We start from the raw sequence: 20,294 nt of genomic DNA, 5'->3' as shown, positions 1-20,294 counted from the left end.
TGGAAGGAAAGTTATCACCAACCTAGATAGCACATTCAAAAGCAGAGACATTACTTTACCAACAAAAGTTTGTCTAGTCAAGGCTATGGTTTTTCCTGTGGTCATGTATGGATGTGAGAGTTGGACTGTGAAGAAGGCTGAGAGCAGAAGACTTGATGAACTGTGGTGTTGGAGAAGACTCTTGAGAGTCCCTTGGACTGCAAGGAGATCCAACCAGTCCATTCTGAAGGAGATCAGCCCTGGGATTTCTTTGGAAGGAATGATGCTAAAGCTGAAACTCCAGTACTTTGACCACCTCATGCGAAGAGTTGACTCCTTGGAAAGGACTCTGATGATCGAAGGGATTGGGGGGAGGAGGAGAAGGGGACGACAGAGGATGTGATGGCTGGATGGCATCACTGACTTGATGGACAGGAGTCTGAGTGAACTCCGGGAGTTGGTGATGGACAGGGAGGCCTGGTGTGCTGCGATTCATGGGGTTGCAAAGAGTTGGACACGACTGAACGACTGAAATGCACTGATGCTAAGAAAATAGACAACCTAGAGAAAATGAACAGATTTTTAGAAAAGTTGTACCCCCTTCAATTCAAGACTGAACCAGGAAGAAATAGAAATTATGAACAAGAGAATTAGGAACATGAAGTCGAAACTGTGATAAAAAATCTCTCCCAAGAAAAAAGCCTGAGGCCAGATGGCTTCACAGGTGAATTCCATAAAACTTTAAGACGAGAGCTAACACCTATCCTTCCAAACTCTTTCTAAAACTTGCAGAGGAAAACATCCCTCTATATTCTTCTATTGTGTCATTCTATGAGGCCACAATCACACTGATGGCAAAACCAGACACTGATATCACACACACACACACACACACACACACACACACACACACACACACAAATTACAGGTCAATATCACTGATGAACATAGGTACAAAAATCCTCCTCAAAATAGAGCAAACAGAATTCAAGAATGCAATAAAAACATCATACACCATGATCAAGTTGAGTTTATTCCAGGGTGCAAGTATTCTTGGATATATGCAAGTCAATTAATATGATACACCATTTTAACAAATTGAAAGCTAAAACCATATGATATTCTCAATAGATGCAGAAAAAGCTTTCAACAAAATTCAGCACCCATTTATGATTAAAGGGCATATACAACAATCACACAGTAAACATTCTCAATGGTGAGACACTGAAAGCATTCCCTATAAGATCAGGAACAAGAAAAGGGCACCTACTCATGCCACTAATACTTAATATAGTTTGGAATTTCTAGCTACAGCAATCAGAGGGAAAAAAGAAATAAAAGAAATCCAGATTGGAAAGGAAGAAGTAAAACTCTCACTATTTGCAGACGACATCATACTGTACATAGAAAACCATAAAGGTACTATCGGAAAATTGTTAGAAATTATCAGTAAATTTAGTAAAGTCACAGATTATAAAATCAATACACAAAAATCACTTCTATACCTATAGAATAACAAAGAAAAATCAGAAAGAGAAATTAAGATATCAATCGCATTTACCATTGCAACAAAATGAATAAAATACCTTGGAATAAGCCTACCTATGGAGAGAAAAGAATTATATACAGAAAATCAAGAGACATGGATGAAAGACGAAATACAGAGATGGAGGGATATTCCATGCTCCTGGGTTGAAAGAATCAATATGGTGAAAATGACTGCATTACCAAAAGCAATCTAGAGATTGAAAGCAATATCAAATTACCTGTGGCATTTTTCACAGTACTAGAACAAAAAAATATACAATTTGTATGGAGACACAGAAGACCCCCAAAAGTCAAAGTAATTTTAAGAAAGAAGAATAGACATTATCAGAGAAATGCAAATCAAAACTACAATGAGGCACCATCTCACACAGGTCTGAATGGCTGTTATCCAAAAGTCTACAAGCAATAAGTGTTGGAGAGGCTGTGCAGAAAACGGAACCCTTTTGCATTGTTGGTGGAAATGCAAACTAGTACAGCCACTATGGAGCCACTAAGGAATCTCCACAGTGTGGAGATTCCTTAAAAAAACTGAAAATAGATCTGCCATATGACCCAGCAATCCCACTGCTGGGCATACACACTGAGGAAAGCAGAACTGAAAGAGACATGTGTACCCCAATGTTCATCACAGTGCTGTTTATAATAGCCAGGTCATGGAAGCAACCAAGATGCCCATCGGCAGATGAATGGATGAGAAATTTGTGGTACATATACACAATGGAATATTACTCAGCTATTAAAAATAATGCATTTGAATCAGTTCTAATGAGGTGGATGAAACTGGTGCCTATTATACACAGTGAAGTAAGTCAGAAAGAAAAACACCAATACAGTATACTACCCCATATATATGGAATTTAGGAACATCTTAATGATAATCCCATATGCAAGACAGTAAAAGAGACACAGATGTATAGAACAGTCTTTTGGAGTCTGTAGGAGAATGTGAGGGTGGGATGATCTGAGAGAATATATTGAAACATGTATATTATCATAGGTGAAACAGGTCATCAGTCTAGGTTTGATGCATGAGACAGGGTGTTCAGGGCTTGTGCACTGGGATGACACAGAGGGATGGGATGGGGTGGGAGGTGGGAGGGAGGTTCAGGATGGAGAACACATGTAAACCCATGGCTCATTCATGTCAATGTATAACAAAAACCACTACAATATTGTAAAGTAATTAGCCTCCAATTAAAATAAATAAATTTTAAAAAAAAGAATGGAGAATAGAGCTGGAGGAATCAATTTGTGTGATTTCAGACTATAGTACAAAGCTATAGTCATCCAGAGAGCATGGCACCAGCACAAAAACAGAAGTATAGACCAATGGAACAAGATAGAAAGCCGAGAGAGAAACCTGGACATCCATGGGCACCTTATCTCTGAAAAAGGGGGCAAGAATACACAATGGGGAAAATATAGTCTCTCCAATAACTGATGCTGGAAGAACAGGACAACTATGTACAGAAGAATGAAATTAAAAGATTTCATAACACTATACACAAAGATAAACACAAAATGGATAAAAACTAAATGTTTTCGATTTAAGGCCAGACACTATAAAACTCTTAGAAGAACACATAGGCAGAATAGTGTATGACATAAATCACAGCATGATCTTTCATGACTTACCTCCTAAAATAATGGAAATAAAACCAAAAATAAATAAGTAGGACCTAATTAACTTATAAGATTTTTCACAGCAAAGGAATCTATAAACAAACTGAAAAGACAACCCTCAGGATGGAACAAAGTAATAGCAAAGGAAACAGTTTATGAATTATTAATTTCCAAAATATGCAAGCAGCTCATACAACTCAATACCAGAAAAACAAACAAGCCCATCAGAAAGTGGGCAAAAGATCTAAACAGACATTTCTCCAAAGAAGACCTACAGATGGCTAATAAATCCATGAACAGCACTAATTATTAGAGACATGTTAATCGAAGCTACTATGAGATATCACCTCACACCAGACCAAATGGCCATAATCAAAAAAATTCATAAAGAAGAAGTGTTGAAGAGAGTCTGGAGAAAGGGAACCTTTCTGCACTTCTGGTGGGAATGTAAATTGACACAGCCACTATGGAAGATAGTATGGACATTCCTTACTATCTAGGAATAAAACCACCCTATGACCTAGCAATACCACTACTAGGCATATACCTTGAAGAAATCAAAACTAAAAAAGACACCTGTACTGTTTATTGTAGCACTATATATGATAGACATGCATGCAAACAAACTAGATATCCGTTGACAGTTTAATAGACAAAGAAGCTATGGTACATATATACAATGGAATACTACTCAGTCATATAAAGGGGTGCATTTGAGCAGTTCTTTTGAGGTCGATGAACCTAGAGCCTATTATACAGAGTGAAGTAAGTCAGAAAGAGAAAAACCTATACCGTATATTAATGTATTTATAAGCATGGTACTGATGAACCTGTTCATAGAGCAACAGTGGAGACACAGACACAGAGAACAGGCTTATGGACAAGGGTGGGGGAGAAGAGGGAGAGGGTGAGATGAATGGAGAGAGCAGCATGGATGCATATACACTAACATATGTAAACAGATACCAATGGGAATTTGCTGTATGACTCAGGGAACCCAAACCAGGGCTCTGGAATAACCTCGATGGGGTGGGAATGGATGAGAGGTGGGAGGGAGACTCACGAGGGAGGGGATATATGTATAACTATGGTTAATTCATGTTGATGTATGACAGATTCAAACCAATATTGTAATGCAATCATGAATCATTAAAACAAATAAATGTTTTTTAAAAAGAAAAGAAATAGGAAGTTCTCCAATAAAACTTTAAGAAGTGGCACAGTTCGGTTACTCATACTGAAGGTCAGGTGTCAGGTTTGCTGTTGATCAATCACTAACCAGTGTCTGACTCTGTGACCCCATGGACTAGCATGCCAAGCTCCTGGTCCTCTACTGTCTCCTAAAGTCTTTCCTGTCCATTGAACTAATGATGCTATCTAACCCATCTCATCCTCTGCTACCCCCTTCTTTTGCCTTAAATCTTTCTCAGCATCAGGGTCTTTTCCAATGAGTCAGCTCTTTGCATCAGGTGGCCAGAGTATTGGAGCTTCAGCATCACTCCTTCCAATGAATATTCAAGATTGATTTCCTTTAGGACTGACTGGTTTGATCTTACACTTCAAAGACTCTCAAGAGTCTTCTTCAGCACTGCAATTCAAAAGCATCATTTCCTCAGTGCTCAACTTTCTTTATGGTGCAACTCTCAGATCCATACATGACTACTGGAAAAACCATAGCTTTGACTGAATGGGCCTTTGTCAGGAATCTCATGTCTCTGCTTTCAGTACACTGTCTCGATGACTGCAGCCATGAAATTAAAACATGCTTGCTCCTTTAAAGAGAGTTACGACAAACCTAGACAGGTGTCAAGTTAGTAAATGGTACTTAGAAAGGACAGGGAAACCTGGTATGCTGCAGTCCATAGGGTTGCAAAGAGTCGGACACGACTGAGTGACTGAATAACAACAACAACCACAACCACATATGAAGGAAACAGTGGGAGGAAAAACAAGAAGCTTAATTGAAACTGTGCAAAATTCACAATTTGCAATTCAATTTCACAATTGTGAAATTGAACATTTTCAGTTACCACACTTAGCTGTAAGTTTATTCCCAGTAAGGACAAGTCTATTTGTTATCCCAACTGAAATATGCTATTCAAGTAGTTTGATGATCTTTTCTATCATGATGCGTATTTTTTTTTCCATATTAAAAGCAATTTGCCAACACAAGCTGGGCATCCTACAATTTAGTACATACTAATACCATCTACCTGGAACAGCTTCAGATCCCAGAGGTTAAGGGCTCATTCCCACAAACATGCCACCCTCCCCACTTCAGAAGCCTATCACAAATCCATGGGACCCTGCCCTTCTGGTCTAATCATTAAGATTGGAGGTAGCAACAACTTTGTCTTCAGGTTCAGTTACTTGCTAATGTGGCTCCTGGAACCCAAAAGAAACTAAATAAATTAACTCATGACCAGCCAGATGGAAGGGAGGCCCAGGGCAAAGTGTGGTAGAAGTTAATAGAAGACAGAAGGAACCTACTAAGTGCAGAGCTTCCATGCTCTTTCAGGGCTCCACACTCCCAGTTCCTCTAAGCTATGAGTCCTGGAGGTTCTCAGAACCAAGGCATCACTACATGGGCATAAATTATTTATTTATTCACCTCATTGCTAACTGATGAAACCTGTAGTCCCTTGCCCTTCGCTGGACAGCAGGAGGGTAGGATTTTTGCTTCAACCGTCTAGTCATATGGTTGGTTCCCCGGGCAACTAGCCTCCATCATTAGGAAGATTTCCAGAAGTCACTGTATTAACATAACAAAAGACATATAGGGAATTCCAAGAGTTTTTAGAGTTCTGTGCCCAAAAGGGGGACAAAGACCAACTATATTTTTTTGTTTTTATTGAAAATCACAACATCAAAAACCCTAACATTGTTACAAGTTTGATGGGATGGTAACATATTGGCACTGTATCATATCAATGGCTATAAATTGATTGAAAAAAAATTTCTATTTGTCTTTGCAAGAACTTGATTTCTTGTATTTTTTTTAACCAAGTATTAGCATTAGATTGTGTTGATTATAATTTTGTCTGCATTTGTTAAGATGTACAATCACTAATAACATTCTTTTCCCAGGCTTACAGTTTCTTATTTTGCCAAAGTGTAAAGTCATAGTATAAGGTCTTTTCACCAGAAAAATGGATATTTCCCTTTCCTGGAAGTGGAAAGTAACTATCTGTTATCTTAAGCCTCTTATGTCATTGAACTCTCAGGCACAGAGATTGATATGAACACAGGCTGGGGACATTGAACTCAGCCACCAAACGGTCATTGTCTATTGCTACATGATGTGGACAGGAAATTATATTTGGATAAGGATATTCTCTGAGGCTTCTCGTTTGCACTTTTCTATGTTCCTATAAAGGTTAATAGAAGACAGCAGGAACCAATTAAGTGTGAGATCCCTCTAGAATCTGACCACTTGGAAATGAAGTTTAGGTTAACCCCACAAGGAAAGGGACATGGACTTTTTCATTGCTGGCTGAAGACAAGGCAGATATATTATCAGGTGTAGAAAAATGAATTTGTAATTTCAACAGAGTCTACTTTTTTTTTCTTTCTTTCTTTTTTTTTTTTTTTTCCTACTTTTGAATCTGCTTTGAGGATTGCTTCATTGTGCTTTCTAGTTTGATTCTGATAAATATACTTGTAAATTTTTAACTACATTTACCTCTTTGCCCTTATGGTTTTAAAGAAAAATAATTCCCTTTTTCAAAATACAAGACACCTGTGTGGAGTTGTGACTAAATTAAAGAAGGTAATAATGTCAGCATATATAAATAAGGTGACTCTTGGAAGATTTGACTTCAGTCTATAGAAAGAGAACAAAGAAATCTTCATTTTAGGAGACAGATTTAATATTGTTATGTAGAAGCATCATTGTTGTTATTGTGGTGGACAATGGTGAACTACACTGATTATTTACTGGTGTTGCAAGCACCAAATCCACCTTTACACACTTCTATGCCGTCTTAGAGGTTAGTGCATATAAAATATGATTCAACCTCTTTTGGTTTGCAGGTTTTCCCTGAGTTTTGCCCATAGATTGGAGTGGGAAATCAGAAACAAGAAGATTTATCCAGCTCTACCAGTGAGGCAGTTGCCCACAGTGGTTAGAGACAGAGATCTGGTGAGAGATCTCCACATGGAGATCTGGTGATCCAGAGGGAAAATCCTGTTAGATTCCTGCTAGCCTGTTCTTCTTCTTCTCTAGATCCAGAACTAACTGCAAAACCATATCTCCAACAACAGAGGAGTGGTTCCAAGCTGAAGGTGCATCCAGGAGCAGTAGAACCTCATGTTTCTGGATCTAGCACACGTTTCCCAACTGGGTAAGTTTTTATTGTAATTTGGACATTTTGCATTGTGCAATGTCCTTTGTTCCTCTGTGTGCTTGGTCGTGAGATTATTCGCTCAGTCCTCTCAGACTCCTTGCAACCTCATGGACAGTAGCCCGCCAGTCTCCTCTGTCCATGGAATTCTTCAGGCAAGAGTACTGCAGTGGATTGCCATGCCCTCCTCCAGGGGATCTTCCCGAGCCAGGGATCCAACCTGCATCTCCTATGTCTCCTTCATTACAGGCCAATTCTTTACCTGCTGACCCATTTGTTCCTTTCAGTTCAGTTCAGTTCAGTTCAGTCACTCAGTCATGTCCGACTCTTTGAGACCTCATGAATCACAGTACTCAAGGCCTCCCTCTCCACCACCAACTCCGGGAGTTCACTCAAACTCATGTCCATCGAGTTGGTGATGCCATCCAGCCATCTCATCCTCTGTTGTCCCCTTCTCCTTCTGCCCCCAATTCCTCCCAGCATCAGAGTCTTTTCCAATGAGTCAACTCTTCGCATGAGGTGGCCAAAGTACTGGAGTTTCAGCTTCAGCATCAGTCCTTCCAATGAACACCCAGAACTGATCTCCTTTAGAATGGACTGGTTGGATCTGCTTGCAGTCCAAGGGACTCACAAGAGTCTTCTCCAACACCACAGTTCACAAGCATCACTTCTTCGGCTCTCAGCTTTCTTCACAGTCCAACTCTCACTTCCATACATGACCACTGGAAAAACCATAGCCTGACTAGATGGACCTTTGTTGTCAGAGTAACAACTCTGCTTTCTGCTTTTCAATATGCTATCTAGGTTGGGCATAACTCTCTTTGCAAGGACTAAGTGTCTTTTAATTTCATGGCTGCAATCACCATCTGCAGTGATTTTGGAGCCCAAAAAATTCTTGTTAAATCTAAATTCTAACCGCATAATACTCTGTCTGGCTCTCCACATCTCTCCCTGTCTCTTTTTCCTCCAAGCCTGCCAATTGCAGTGCATAAATCAGGTTTAGTTTCCCTGGTCACTCTGATTAGGTGTGCTCCTTGTATACAGACAGAATAAGGTTAAGTCAGTTGAAAGACCCTTTCTTTAATGATAATTTCACACTGTACATGCTTATAGATATGACTCATGTTTGGTAGAAACTTTGCTATAGCATCTTATGTTGAAATATATACACTCCTCTCCTTTTGTGCTTTTACATTTAGTTTATTATATGAGAAAGTTTTGTGTCTTTTCTATATGTCTAAACCTGTATAGTACATTTCATAGAACACCATGCTTATTTTCATTATACTCAACTATTTGACATCTTACTGCCAGTTGTAAGTGGGATGTTTGAACACTCACCTACTTCTCAGTGGTCAGTGTTTATATTCCCTTCATCTCTTCCTTCTACTGCCATGATTTGGCTGCATATTTTCTACTTTGCAGAATATTTAATTCTTACAAATATAAGTCTATCAATGCCCCAGTTCTTATTTCAGTCTCAGCTCTGGAAAAAAATATACAAAATGTTTAACATCATGATATTGCCTATTTCCCATGTCATCTTTTGAAATATATATTAAAGCAAAAAGAGTCTCAGAATCTTCAAGGCCCCTTCCTACCTTGCCCACAAAATAATTATAAAAACAAACAAAGAAACAAAAAAAGCATTCTTTAGAGACTGAACAGTGCCATCTGGTGGAATAATCTTCATTTTGCTGTTCAGTCACTTGTGTCCCATTATTTGCAACCCCTTGGACAGCACCTCACCAGGCTTTCTTGTCTCTCACTATCTCTAGGAGTCTGCTCAAACTCATACCCATTGGATCAATGATGACATCCATTCATCTTATTCTCTGTCAACCCCTTCTCCTCCTGCCCTCAATATTTCCCAACATCAGGGTCTTTTCCAATGAGTTAGCTCTTCACAACAGGTGGCCAAAATATTGGAGCCTCAGCTTCAACATCAGTCCTTCCAATGGATATACAGGGTGAATTTCCTTTAGGATTGACTGGTTTCATTTCATTGCTCTCCAAGGGACTCTCTGGAGAACACCACTGTTTGAAAGCATCAATTCTTTGGCACACAGCCTCCTTTATGATCAAACTCTCACATCCGTACATGGTTACTGGAAAAACCATAGCTTGACTATACAGGCCTTTTTTGGCAAAGTGATGCTTTTTATTTATAATTATTTTTTATTTATTATTTATTTACTTTATAATATTGCATTGGTTTTACCATACATTAACATGCATCTGCCATGGGTGTACACGTGTTCCCCATCCTGAACCCCCCTCGCACCTCCCTCCCCATACCTTCCGTCTTTTCATAGCTTTCCTTCAAGGAGCAGGCTTTTTTTTTTTTTTTTCAATTTTGAGGCTACAGTAACTCTTGTCAGTGACTTTTGAGTCCTCAAAAATGAAGTCTACCTCTATCTCCATTGCTTCCCATCTATTTCCCACGAAGTGTTGGGACTTGAAGCCATAATCTTAGCTTTTTCATGTTCAGGTTTAAGCCAGCCTTTTCACTCAATTCTTTCACCTTCATCAAGAGATTCTTCAGTTCATCTTGGATCTCTGCAAAGAGCTGGTGATATCGGCATATCTGAGGTTGTTAATATTTATCTGGCAATCTTGATTTCAGATTGTGAGTCATCCATCTCAGCATTTCACATGATGTACTCCAGATCAGATCAGATCAGATCAGTTGCTCAGTTGTGTCCAGCTCTTTGCAACCCCATGAATAATAGCACACTAGGCCTCCCTGTCCATCACCAACTCCCAGCGTTCACCCAGACTCACGTCCATCGAGTCAGTGATGCCATCCAGCCATCTCATCCTCTGTCGTCCCCTTCTCCTCTTGCCCCCAATCCCTTCCAGCATCAGAGTCTTTTCCAATCAGTCAACTCTTCGCATGAGGTGGCCAAAGTACTGGAGTTTCAGCATTAGCATCATTCCTTCCAAAGAAATCCCAGGGCTGATCTCCCTCAGAATGGACTGGTTGGATCTCCTTGCAGTCCAAGGGACTCTCAAGAGTCTTCTCCAACACCACAGTTCAAAGGCATCAATTCTTCAGCCCTCAGCCTTCTTCACAGTCCAACTCTCACATCCATACATGACCACAGGAAAAACCATAGCCTTGACTAGACGGACCTTTGCTGGCAAAGTAATGTCTCTGCTTTTGAATATGCTATCTAGGTTGGTCATAATTTTCCTTCCAAGGAGTAAGCGTCCTTTAATTTCATGGCTGCAGTCACCATCTGCAGTGATTTTGGAGCCCAGAAAAATAAAGTCTCACACTGTTTCCACTGTTTCCCCATCTGTTTCCCATGACGTGATGGGACCGGATGCCATGATCTTCGTTTACTGAACGCTGAGCTTTAAACCAACTTTTTCACTGTCTACTTTCACTTTCATCAAGAGGCTTTTTAGTTCCTCTTCACTTTCTGCCATAAGGGTGGTGTCATCTGCATATCTGAGGTGATTGATATTTCTCCCGGCAATCTTGATTCCAGGTTGTGTTTCTTCCAGTCCAGAGTTTCTCATGATGTACTCTGCATATAAGTTAAATAAGCAGGGTGACAATATACAGCCTTGACGTACTCCTTTTCCTATTTGGAACCAGTCTGTTGTTCCATGTCCAGTTCTAACTGTTGCTTCCTGACCTGCATACAAATTTCTCAAGAGGCAGATCAGGTGGTCTGTATTCCCATCTCTTTCAGGATTTTCTGCAGTTTATTGTGATCCACACAGTCAAAGGCTTTGGCATAGTCAATAAAGCAAAAATAGATGTTATTCCTGGAATTCTCTTGCTTTTTCGATGATCCAGCAGATGTTGGCAATTTGATCTCTGGTTCCTCTGCCTTTTCTAAAACCAGCTTGAACATCAGGAAGTTCATGGTTCACATATTGCTGAAGCCTGGCTTGGAGAATTTTGAGCATTACATTACTAGCGTGTGAGATGAGTGCAATTGTGTGGTAGTTTGAGCATTCTTTGGCATTGTCTTTCTTTGGGATTGGAATGAAAACTGACCTTTTCCAGTTCTGTGGCCACTGCTGAGTTTTCCAAATTTGCTGCCATATTAAGTGCAGCACTTTCACAGCATCATCTTTCAGAATTTGGAATAGCTCAACTGGAATTCCATCACCTCCACTAGCTTTGTTCATAGTGATGCTTTCTAAGGCCCACTTGACTTCACATTCCAGTATGTCTGGCTCTGGGTCAGTGATCACACCATCATGATTATCTGGGTCATGAAGATCCTTCTGCTTCTGTTAAGTCCATACCATTTCTGTCCTTTATCAAGCCCATCTTTGCATGAAATGTTCCTTTGGTATCTCTAATTTTCTTGAAGAGATCTCTAGTTTTTCCCATTCTGTTGTTTTCCTCTATTTCTTTGCATTGATCGCTGAAGAAGGCTTTCTTATCTCTTCTTGCTATTCCTTGGAACTCTGCATTCAGATGGTTATATCTTTCCTTTTCTCCTTTGTTTTTCACTTCTCTTCTTTTCACAGCTATTTGTATGGCCTCCCAAGACAGCCATTTTGCTTTTTTGCATTCTTTTCCATGGGGATGGTCTTGATCCCTGTCTCCTGTACAATGCCACGAACCTCATTCCATAGTTCATCACGCACTCTATCTATCAGATCTAGGCCCTTAAATCTATTTCTCACTTCCACTGTAGGGATCCCACTGTAAGGGATTTGCTTTAGGTCATACCTGAATGGTCTAGTGATTTTCCCTACTTTCTTCAACATAAGTCTGAATTTGGCAATAAGGAGTTCGTGGTCTGAGCCACAGTCAGCTCCTGGTCTTGTTTTTGCTGACTGTATAGAGCTTCTCCATCTTTGGCTGCAAAGAACATAATCCATCTGATTTTGGTGTTGACCTTCTGGTGATGTTCATGTGTAGAGTCTTCTCTTGTGTTGCTGCAAGAGAGTGCTTGCTATGACCAGTGCATTTTCTTGAGAAAACTCTATTAGTCTTTGCCCTGCTTCATTTCATATTCCAAGGCCAAATTTGCCTGCTACTCCAGGTGTTTCTTGACTTCCCACTTTTGCATCCCAGTCCTCTATAATGAAAAGGATATCTTTTATGGGTATTAGTTCTAAAAGGTCTTGTAGGTCTTCATAGAACGGTTCAACTTCAGCTTCTTCAGCATTACTCGTTGGAGCATAGACTTGGATTACTGTGGTATTGAATGGTTTGCCTTGGAAACAAACAGAGATCATTCTGTCGTTTTTGAGATTGCATACAAGTACTGCATTTCGGACTCTTTTGTTGACAGTGATGGCTACTCCATTTCTTCTGAGGGATTCGTGCCCACAGTAGTAGATATAATGGTCATCTGAGTTAAATTCACCCATTCCAGTCCATTTGAGTTCACTGATTCCTAGAATGTCAACATTCACTCTTGCCATCTCTTGTTTGATCAATTCCAATTTGCTTTGATTCATGGACCTGACATTCCAGGTTCCTATGCAATATTGCTCTTTACAGCATCGGACCTTGCTTCTATCACCAGTCACATCCACAGCTGGGTATTGTTTTTGCTTTGGCTCCATCCCTTCATTCTTTCTGGAGTTATTTCTTCACTGATCTCCAGTAGCATATTGGGCACCTACTGACCTGGGGAGTTTCTCTTTCAGTATCCTATCATTTTGCCTTTTCATACGGTTCATGGGGTTCTCAAGGCAAGAATACTGAAGTGGTTTGCCATTCCCTTCTCCAGTGGACCACATTCTGTCAGATCTCTCCACCAAGACCTGCCCATCTTGGGTTGCCCCATGGGCATGACTTAGTTTCATTAAGTTAGACAAGGCTGTTGTCCTAGTGTCATTAGATTGGCTAGTTTTCTAGAAACCCAAGTAAGATGGTAGGTGTTGCAAGAGGGCATCAGAGGGCAAACACACTGAAACCATGATGTACTCTACATAAAGTTAAATAACAGGGTGACAATATACAACCTTGATGTACTCCTATCCCAATTTGGAACTGGCTCATTGTTCTATTTCTGGTTCTAACTATTGCTTCTTGGCCTGCGTACAGGTTTCCAAGGTGGTCTAGAATGCCCGTCTCTTGAGTTTTTCACATTTTGTTGTGATCCACAAAGTCAAAGGCTTAAGTGTAGTCAGTGAAGCAGAAGTATATGTTTTTCTGGAATTCCCTTGCTTTATCTATGATCTAACAGATGCTGGCAATTTGATCTCTAGTTCTTCTGCCTTTTCTAAATCCGGCTTATAGATCTGGAAGTCTCAGTTCAGTTCACATACTATTGAAGCTTAGCTTGAAATATTTTGAGCATTATATTGCCAATATGTGAAATGAACATAATTATGTGATAGTTTGAACATTCTATGGCATTGTCCTTCTTTGAGATTAGAAAGAAAACTGACCTTTTCCAGTCCTGGGGCCTCTGCTGAGTTTTCCAAATTAGCTGGCTTATTGTGCAGCACTTTATTGGCATTATCTTTTAGGATTTGAAATAGCACAGCTGGAACTCCATCACCTCCACTAGCTTTGTTTACAGTAATGCTTCCTAAGGCCCACTTGGCTTCACACTCCAGGACTTCTGGCTCTAGGTGGGCGATTACACCATCATGGTTATCTGGGTCCTGCCACCTCTTCTTAATATCTTCTGCTTCTATTAGGTCCAACTGTTTATATCCTTCAGTGCACATCTTTGCATGAAAAGTTCCTTTTTTATCTCTAATTTTCTTGAAAAGATCTTTAGTCTTTACCATTCTATTGCTTTCCTCTATTTCTTTGCATTGTTCACTTAAGGATGCTTTCTTATCTCTTCTTTCTATTCGTTTGAACTCTTCATTCAGGTGGAATAAGGTAGAGTCCACATTTAAGGTGCCCCTTACATGCATGGAGGCAGTTCCTTGATGGCTCAACATTTAAAGAATTTGCCTGCAATGCAGGAGACACAGGAAACACTAGTTTGATTCCTGGATTGTGAAGATTCTGTGGAGGATGAAATGGAAATCCTCACCCTTATTCTTGCCTGGAAAATCTCATGGACAGAGGAGACTGGCGGGCTAAAATCCAAAGGATAGCAAAAGTCAGACACAACTGGGTGACTAAGCATTTAGCTATTGCCACGGAATGTGTGCATCTGTATATCAATAGTGTCCTATTAGTTCTTGCACATTTAAAAGTATTTTCTGTAGTTTAATACTTGGCTGTCTGGTTGTATGGATATAAAACTCCTGGTTTTCATTTTCTTTTCTTAACTTTTATGAAAATGCTCTTCTATTATTGCCTTGGTCTTTTAGCTTCTTTGGAGAATTCTAAAGGCCTTCTATTTTCCCCTTCCTTTTAGTCAACTAGAGCTCTGAGGAACTTCCCATTACCTTTACAGAGAAGACACTTTTAACCTGTCTATTCTAAATATGCAATATGATGAGTCTCATAAAATATACATAGTTATGTCTTGGTTTAGTTGACAGGCTGTGTCCAACTCTTGCAATCCCATGGACTGTAGCCTGCCAAGCTCCTCTGTCCATGAGATTTCCCAGGCAAGAATAGTGGAGTAGGTTTCCATTTCCTACCCAATACATCTATACAACTACTCTATAATCAAGATATAGAATATTTTCATCATCCTAAATGTTCCTTCATCCCTTTTGAAGTCTCTCCATCTTCCATAACTACACTATTTCTTTTTGGAGTGAAGTTTTGGGTTCAATGAGAAATGAACTTTTGAAGAAAAACAATAACTTTTAACTTTACATTTTATTCTGAAAATGGTAACTTTTTAAAGCAAAGTTAAACATATAAATAGCTAAACATCTAAAGTTAATCTTAATCTGATTGATAATTTTTTAACACACATGTATGCCTGTGTAACTATTACCCAGGACTAAATTGAGCAAATGTCCAGCACATCATCAGGTTTCCTTGTGTCTCTTCCCATTCTGTACCACACCTTACCTCGTTTTCACTGCCTTCATGATGAGGTTTTCCACCTTTTGAAATGGCTACCAGTGAAATTATAAGATATGTACTTAGTGAGTGTGCTTGACTTTTTCCATTTACAAGAGCTGTGAGATTATCCCAAACTGCTGTCTATAGCAGTACTTCATTTTGTTTTCTAAATTAGTGAATATTAATCGGTTGCATGAAAATGCTACAAATGTTTTATCCATTTTCTGAATGTTCATGGGAACCATTTGCATTTTTGCCATTTATGAATAAAGCTGCAATGAACAATTCTGTATGTGTCTTTTTAAGGGGATGCACTCCAGATCCTCTGGTGAGGGAGAGGTTAAGGGGATAAAGTTCCAGGTGCAAAATAGATGAATCATAAACATGAAATATTCAGTGTGGAGCATATAGTCAATAATTATGCAATTTTTAAAATCTTGCTAGATTTTAACTAGACTTACTGTGGTGATTATTTTGAAATGGACAGAAACATGGAATCACTACACTGTGTAACACAAATTAACACAATGTTGTAGGCCAACTGTACTTAAAAGAACAAACAAATACTTTGAAAAAGAGATCTCATTTGTGGTTACCATAGACTAGGGCTGGAGAGAGGGGAACTGGATGAAGCCAGTCAAAAGGTACCAACTTCCTGCTGTGAGATAGATTAGTACTAAGGATGTAGTGTACAACATGATTAATATGACTAATTCTGCTGTATCTTAAGTATAAAAGTTAATAGGACAGTAAGTCCTGAGTTCTCATCACAAATTCTTTTTTTCTTTAATTTTATATCTATATGAGATGATGGATATTCACAAACCTTATTGTTGTAATCATTTCAGGATATATGTAAATGACATCATTAGGCCATACACCTGAAAATTATGCAATGCTTTATGTCAATTATATGTTAACAAAATTGGAAAAATTGATAATCATAAAACCCACACATAAATAGCATGTAAATGAAGGGATTGTGCTATAATTTATATGATTGTTTTTAATATCTACTATATATATATATATATATATATTTTTTTTTAATCTATTCACTTTCCTAAGTCCATGAAAATACAGACAACCCAAATGGCTGGGAAAAACTTCACCTACTCGCTTGAAATTTATTATTGAAAGTTAGTATCTGATATATGGCTTTGGAGCCAGTCCATATTAGCCACAGAAAGTTGTGCACATAGATATCAGGTGATGAATACAATAACTTATTGTGAAACTACCAACAGAAACAAGTTAGGGACATTTCAAAACTTTGAACTTTGGTATTTACTAAATGGCACTTATTAACTAGCTTCATTGTAATGCATAAATTCAGTCACACTAGGTAACTGCAAATGAAGCAGATTTTTGAACCCTAAACAGTGCAACTGGAGTATTTGTGTGAATGTACCATTGGGAAAATCTAACATGTTGTTGTTAATCAATGTCCTTCTCACCTTGTGGTTTTACACTGCTCATGGACAGGGTAAGTTGAAACAGATGTGAACACTCAGCCTTCCTCCTAAATATAACTATCTACTTTCCTTTGTGTGTATTTTTGATTGAATAAACTGGTTAAAATAGTCTGCACTGTGAGATAACCATAATACCTTAATGGAAAAATGATGAGATATTCACCTAAAAGGGGAAAACAAAATGAATACTTTTCTATGTCAGCTGAGTCCCACAGCGCAAAAAGGTACTCCATGTAGTTTATGGGGTCATGTGAATATGCTCATGAAAATGTGAATAGAAAATGTGTCACAGAAAAGTATATTATAATTCCAGAATGTTTTAGGAGAGTCTTACTTGTAATATGAGAAAGTTCTGAAGAACAATGGTTATTTTTGTACTTTTACATATGGTGATTTTTGCAGGTTCGAATCTCATTTTAAATATGTTCAGTTGACTGTATTGTGATTATAGCTTAATAAATCAATTAAAAGTCATTAACATCACTGTTCGGAGAAGGCAATGGCACCCCACTCCAGTACTCTTGCCTGGAAAATCCCATGGATGGAGGAGCCTGGTAGTCTGCAGTCCATGGGGTCGCTAAGGGTCAGACACGACGGAGCGACTTCACTTTGACTTTTCACATTCATGCATTGGAGAAGGAAATGGCAGCCCACTCCAGTGTTCTTGCCTGGAGAATCCCAGGGACTGGGGAGCCTGGTGGGCTGCCGTCTATGGGGTCTCACAGAGTCGGACACAACTGAAGCGACTTAGCAGCAGCAGCAGCAGCAGCAACATCATTGTTAGTTTTTATTTTTTTATTATAATTTATTTATTTTAATTGGAGGCTAATTACTTTACAATATTGTATTGGTTCTGCCACACATCAACATGAACTGCCAGGGGCGTACACGTGTTCTCCATCCTGAACCCCCCTCCCACCATCCCTCCGGGTCATCCCAGTGCAAAAACGAGCTTAGGTACCAGATACATTTTCCTTCTACAAAACGTGGAATACAGTCTTAATTTCCAGTGTAGTGCCAATACATTTAGAATTATTTTTAGAGAGAAATGTAAATGTTGACAGCCTTAAAAAAATAAAAATAAAAAACTTGTCACTTTTCTATACATAAGTCACTTTTATTTTTAAACTTATAAGTTCTTTTCATTAGTTATCTATTTTTTACACAATAATGTATATATGTCAGGCTCAATCTCCCAATTCATCCCTCTACTCTTGGGTCCCCTTGTATCCATACATCCATTCTCTATGCCTGTAGTTCTATTTTTGCTTTTCAAAAAAGTTCATCTGTAGCATTTTTCTAGATTCCGTATATAAGCAATATTATACAATATTTATTTTTCTCTTTCTGACTTTCTTCATTCTATATGACAGTTTCTAGTTCTATCCATGTCTCTGCAAATTGCACAATTTCCTTGCTTTTTATGGCTGAGTAATATTTCATTGTATATATGTACTACTTCTTCTGCATCTATTCTTCTGTTGATGGACATTTAGGTTGATTCCATGTCCTGGCTGTTGTGGATAAAATAGATAACTAGTGAGAACTTACTGTGTATAATAGGCAGCTCCACTCAATGCTCTCTGGTGACCTAAATGGGAAGGAAATCCAAGAAAAGGGGATATATATATTCATATAACAGATTCGTTTTGGTGTAAAGCAGAACCTAACCTTTAAAGCAACTCCAATAAAAATTGAGAAACAAAAATCTAATTATATAAATGTATTAATATAAGTAATTAAATTATATTAAAAACAAAGATTTTACTTCAAAATATAAAACTTATATGTTCTTCATCATGACGTTTTTGTCTTTCATTTTCTTTAATAATGCATTTGTCTTCAAGGTTTTGTAAATGAAAACTCTAATGAGTTTTATGATACCTCATGAAATTCAAGGTGTGAATAGAATATGCATCACTCTGCATTATTCATCTCATTATTTGTTGCATGTTATTTTAGTCCATTTGGCAATTTTCTTCGTGAACAACATTTACAGCACAATAAAGCTTCCTGTCTATTCCTTAGTGTTACAATTAAAAGCAGCTCATGCCCCAGATCACTTATAAGAAAGGCTGCATCATCATTATTCTTGCTGAGGAGCAGGCAGACATGAGTTGTTTCTCCTGATTCTCAGGTATATGAGTGATGGTTTATTAATCAACTAGAATAAGACTACAGGCATATTTCCAAACAAGAGGAGAAAGAGTACACAATATGAAAGAGAAATGTGAAACTTTGACAAATCTTCACCAGATATTCCAGTGCAACACTTCTTCTCATTAACAACTGAACTCTTTCCAAAAGTGGTCTTAAAGCTAAATGTTTGAATATTTAAGCGAGTTTTTTTTCATAATTTATGGGTGCACTTATGAATTTTTTAGCATGCAGAATAATTGTAATATCAGATTCAAACCATTAATAAAACTCACATCACCTAACACCTATTGTTGTAGATGCCTGCGTGTCTGCATGCTAAGTCACTTCAGTCATGTCTGACTCTTTGCCTCCCCATTGACTGTAGCACACCAGACTTCTCTGTCCATGGGATTTTCCAGGCAAGAATACTGGAGTGGGTTGCCATGCCCACCTCCAGGGGATCATCCAAACCCAAGGATTGAATCTGCCTATACTATGTCTCCTACATTGGCAGGGGGTTCCTTCTTTACCACTAGCACCAACTGGGATGGCCATTCTATTAGATTCATAGTACTAATTAACAAATTTTCCAGAAAACACATTGACTTAACACACCTCCATATTTTTAGAGCTCCTGTGGGTCAACAATCAGGAAAGGGCTTCTCTGGCTAGTTATGTGTCACTTTGTTTGGGGGGCAACTGGGTAATGGCCTGGGCCACTGTCACCTGGACGCTCAGCTGGGCTGGAGGCTTTGCTTCCAGGTTGGCTCACTGTCTTGGCTTTTGGAGGAGACCTCAGCACCTGACCACGTGGTCATCTGTGAAGGTTGCTTGAGAGATAGCTAGCTTTCATCAGGGCCAGTGACCACAGACAGGGAGGAGGAAGCCTCCACACCAGGTATGAGTTTGTCACACTGTCCCGTCAGTCATGTGTAATCATGAGAAATGGTCACTGAGTCCTGCATGCTCAGTAGAGAAGACTTACGCTCTAATATTTGGAGAGAGGAGTGTGGAAGGCATTGTGGACTTTCCTAAAACCATCACATATGGAAAAACGTCAGGTCAACTGAACAGAGTATTTTCTGGGGATGCTTTCTTTACTCCTCAACTTCTTTCCTGCCTCTATAGTAACAATACACTTTTTTCTAACAGTACATCAGAAAATTTTGGCACACTCAAAGTGGTTATTCCATGAAAGAAAACTGTAACTTTATAAAACAGGTCAATGACCTTAACAGTAATTATAAGCATAAATCTAATATGATTTTTTGA

At 38.8% G+C, this 20,294-nt stretch overlaps 2 protein-coding genes across 2 annotated transcripts in view; both read left to right on the top strand.

Moving 5' to 3' along the window:
* Positions 1-6,779: 6,779 nt before the first annotated feature.
* The window catches only part of LOC139176529 (complement factor H-like), an 83,883-nt gene continuing 70,368 nt past the window's right edge, over positions 6,780-20,294 (top strand). Inside the window, exons 1-2 of the mRNA XM_070768853.1 lie at positions 6,780-6,919; positions 7,376-7,493. The gene's annotated coding sequence lies outside the window, so the exon portion shown is untranslated. The remainder of the gene's footprint in view (positions 6,920-7,375; positions 7,494-20,294) is intronic.
* Positions 16,753-20,294, top strand: part of LOC139176527 (complement factor H-like) — a 174,598-nt gene continuing 171,056 nt past the window's right edge. Inside the window, exon 1 of the mRNA XM_070768850.1 lies at positions 16,753-16,894. Coding sequence (XP_070624951.1) covers positions 16,837-16,894 — 58 coding nt within the window. The 5' untranslated portion in view covers positions 16,753-16,836. The remainder of the gene's footprint in view (positions 16,895-20,294) is intronic.

The sequence above is a fragment of the Bos indicus genome, chromosome 16 (assembly GCF_029378745.1).
Source record: "Bos indicus isolate NIAB-ARS_2022 breed Sahiwal x Tharparkar chromosome 16, NIAB-ARS_B.indTharparkar_mat_pri_1.0, whole genome shotgun sequence".
Taxonomy (NCBI): Eukaryota; Metazoa; Chordata; class Mammalia; order Artiodactyla; family Bovidae; genus Bos; species Bos indicus.
The sequence above is the reverse complement of the archived record's forward strand: the minus strand, read 5'-3'. Positions and strand labels throughout refer to the sequence as shown.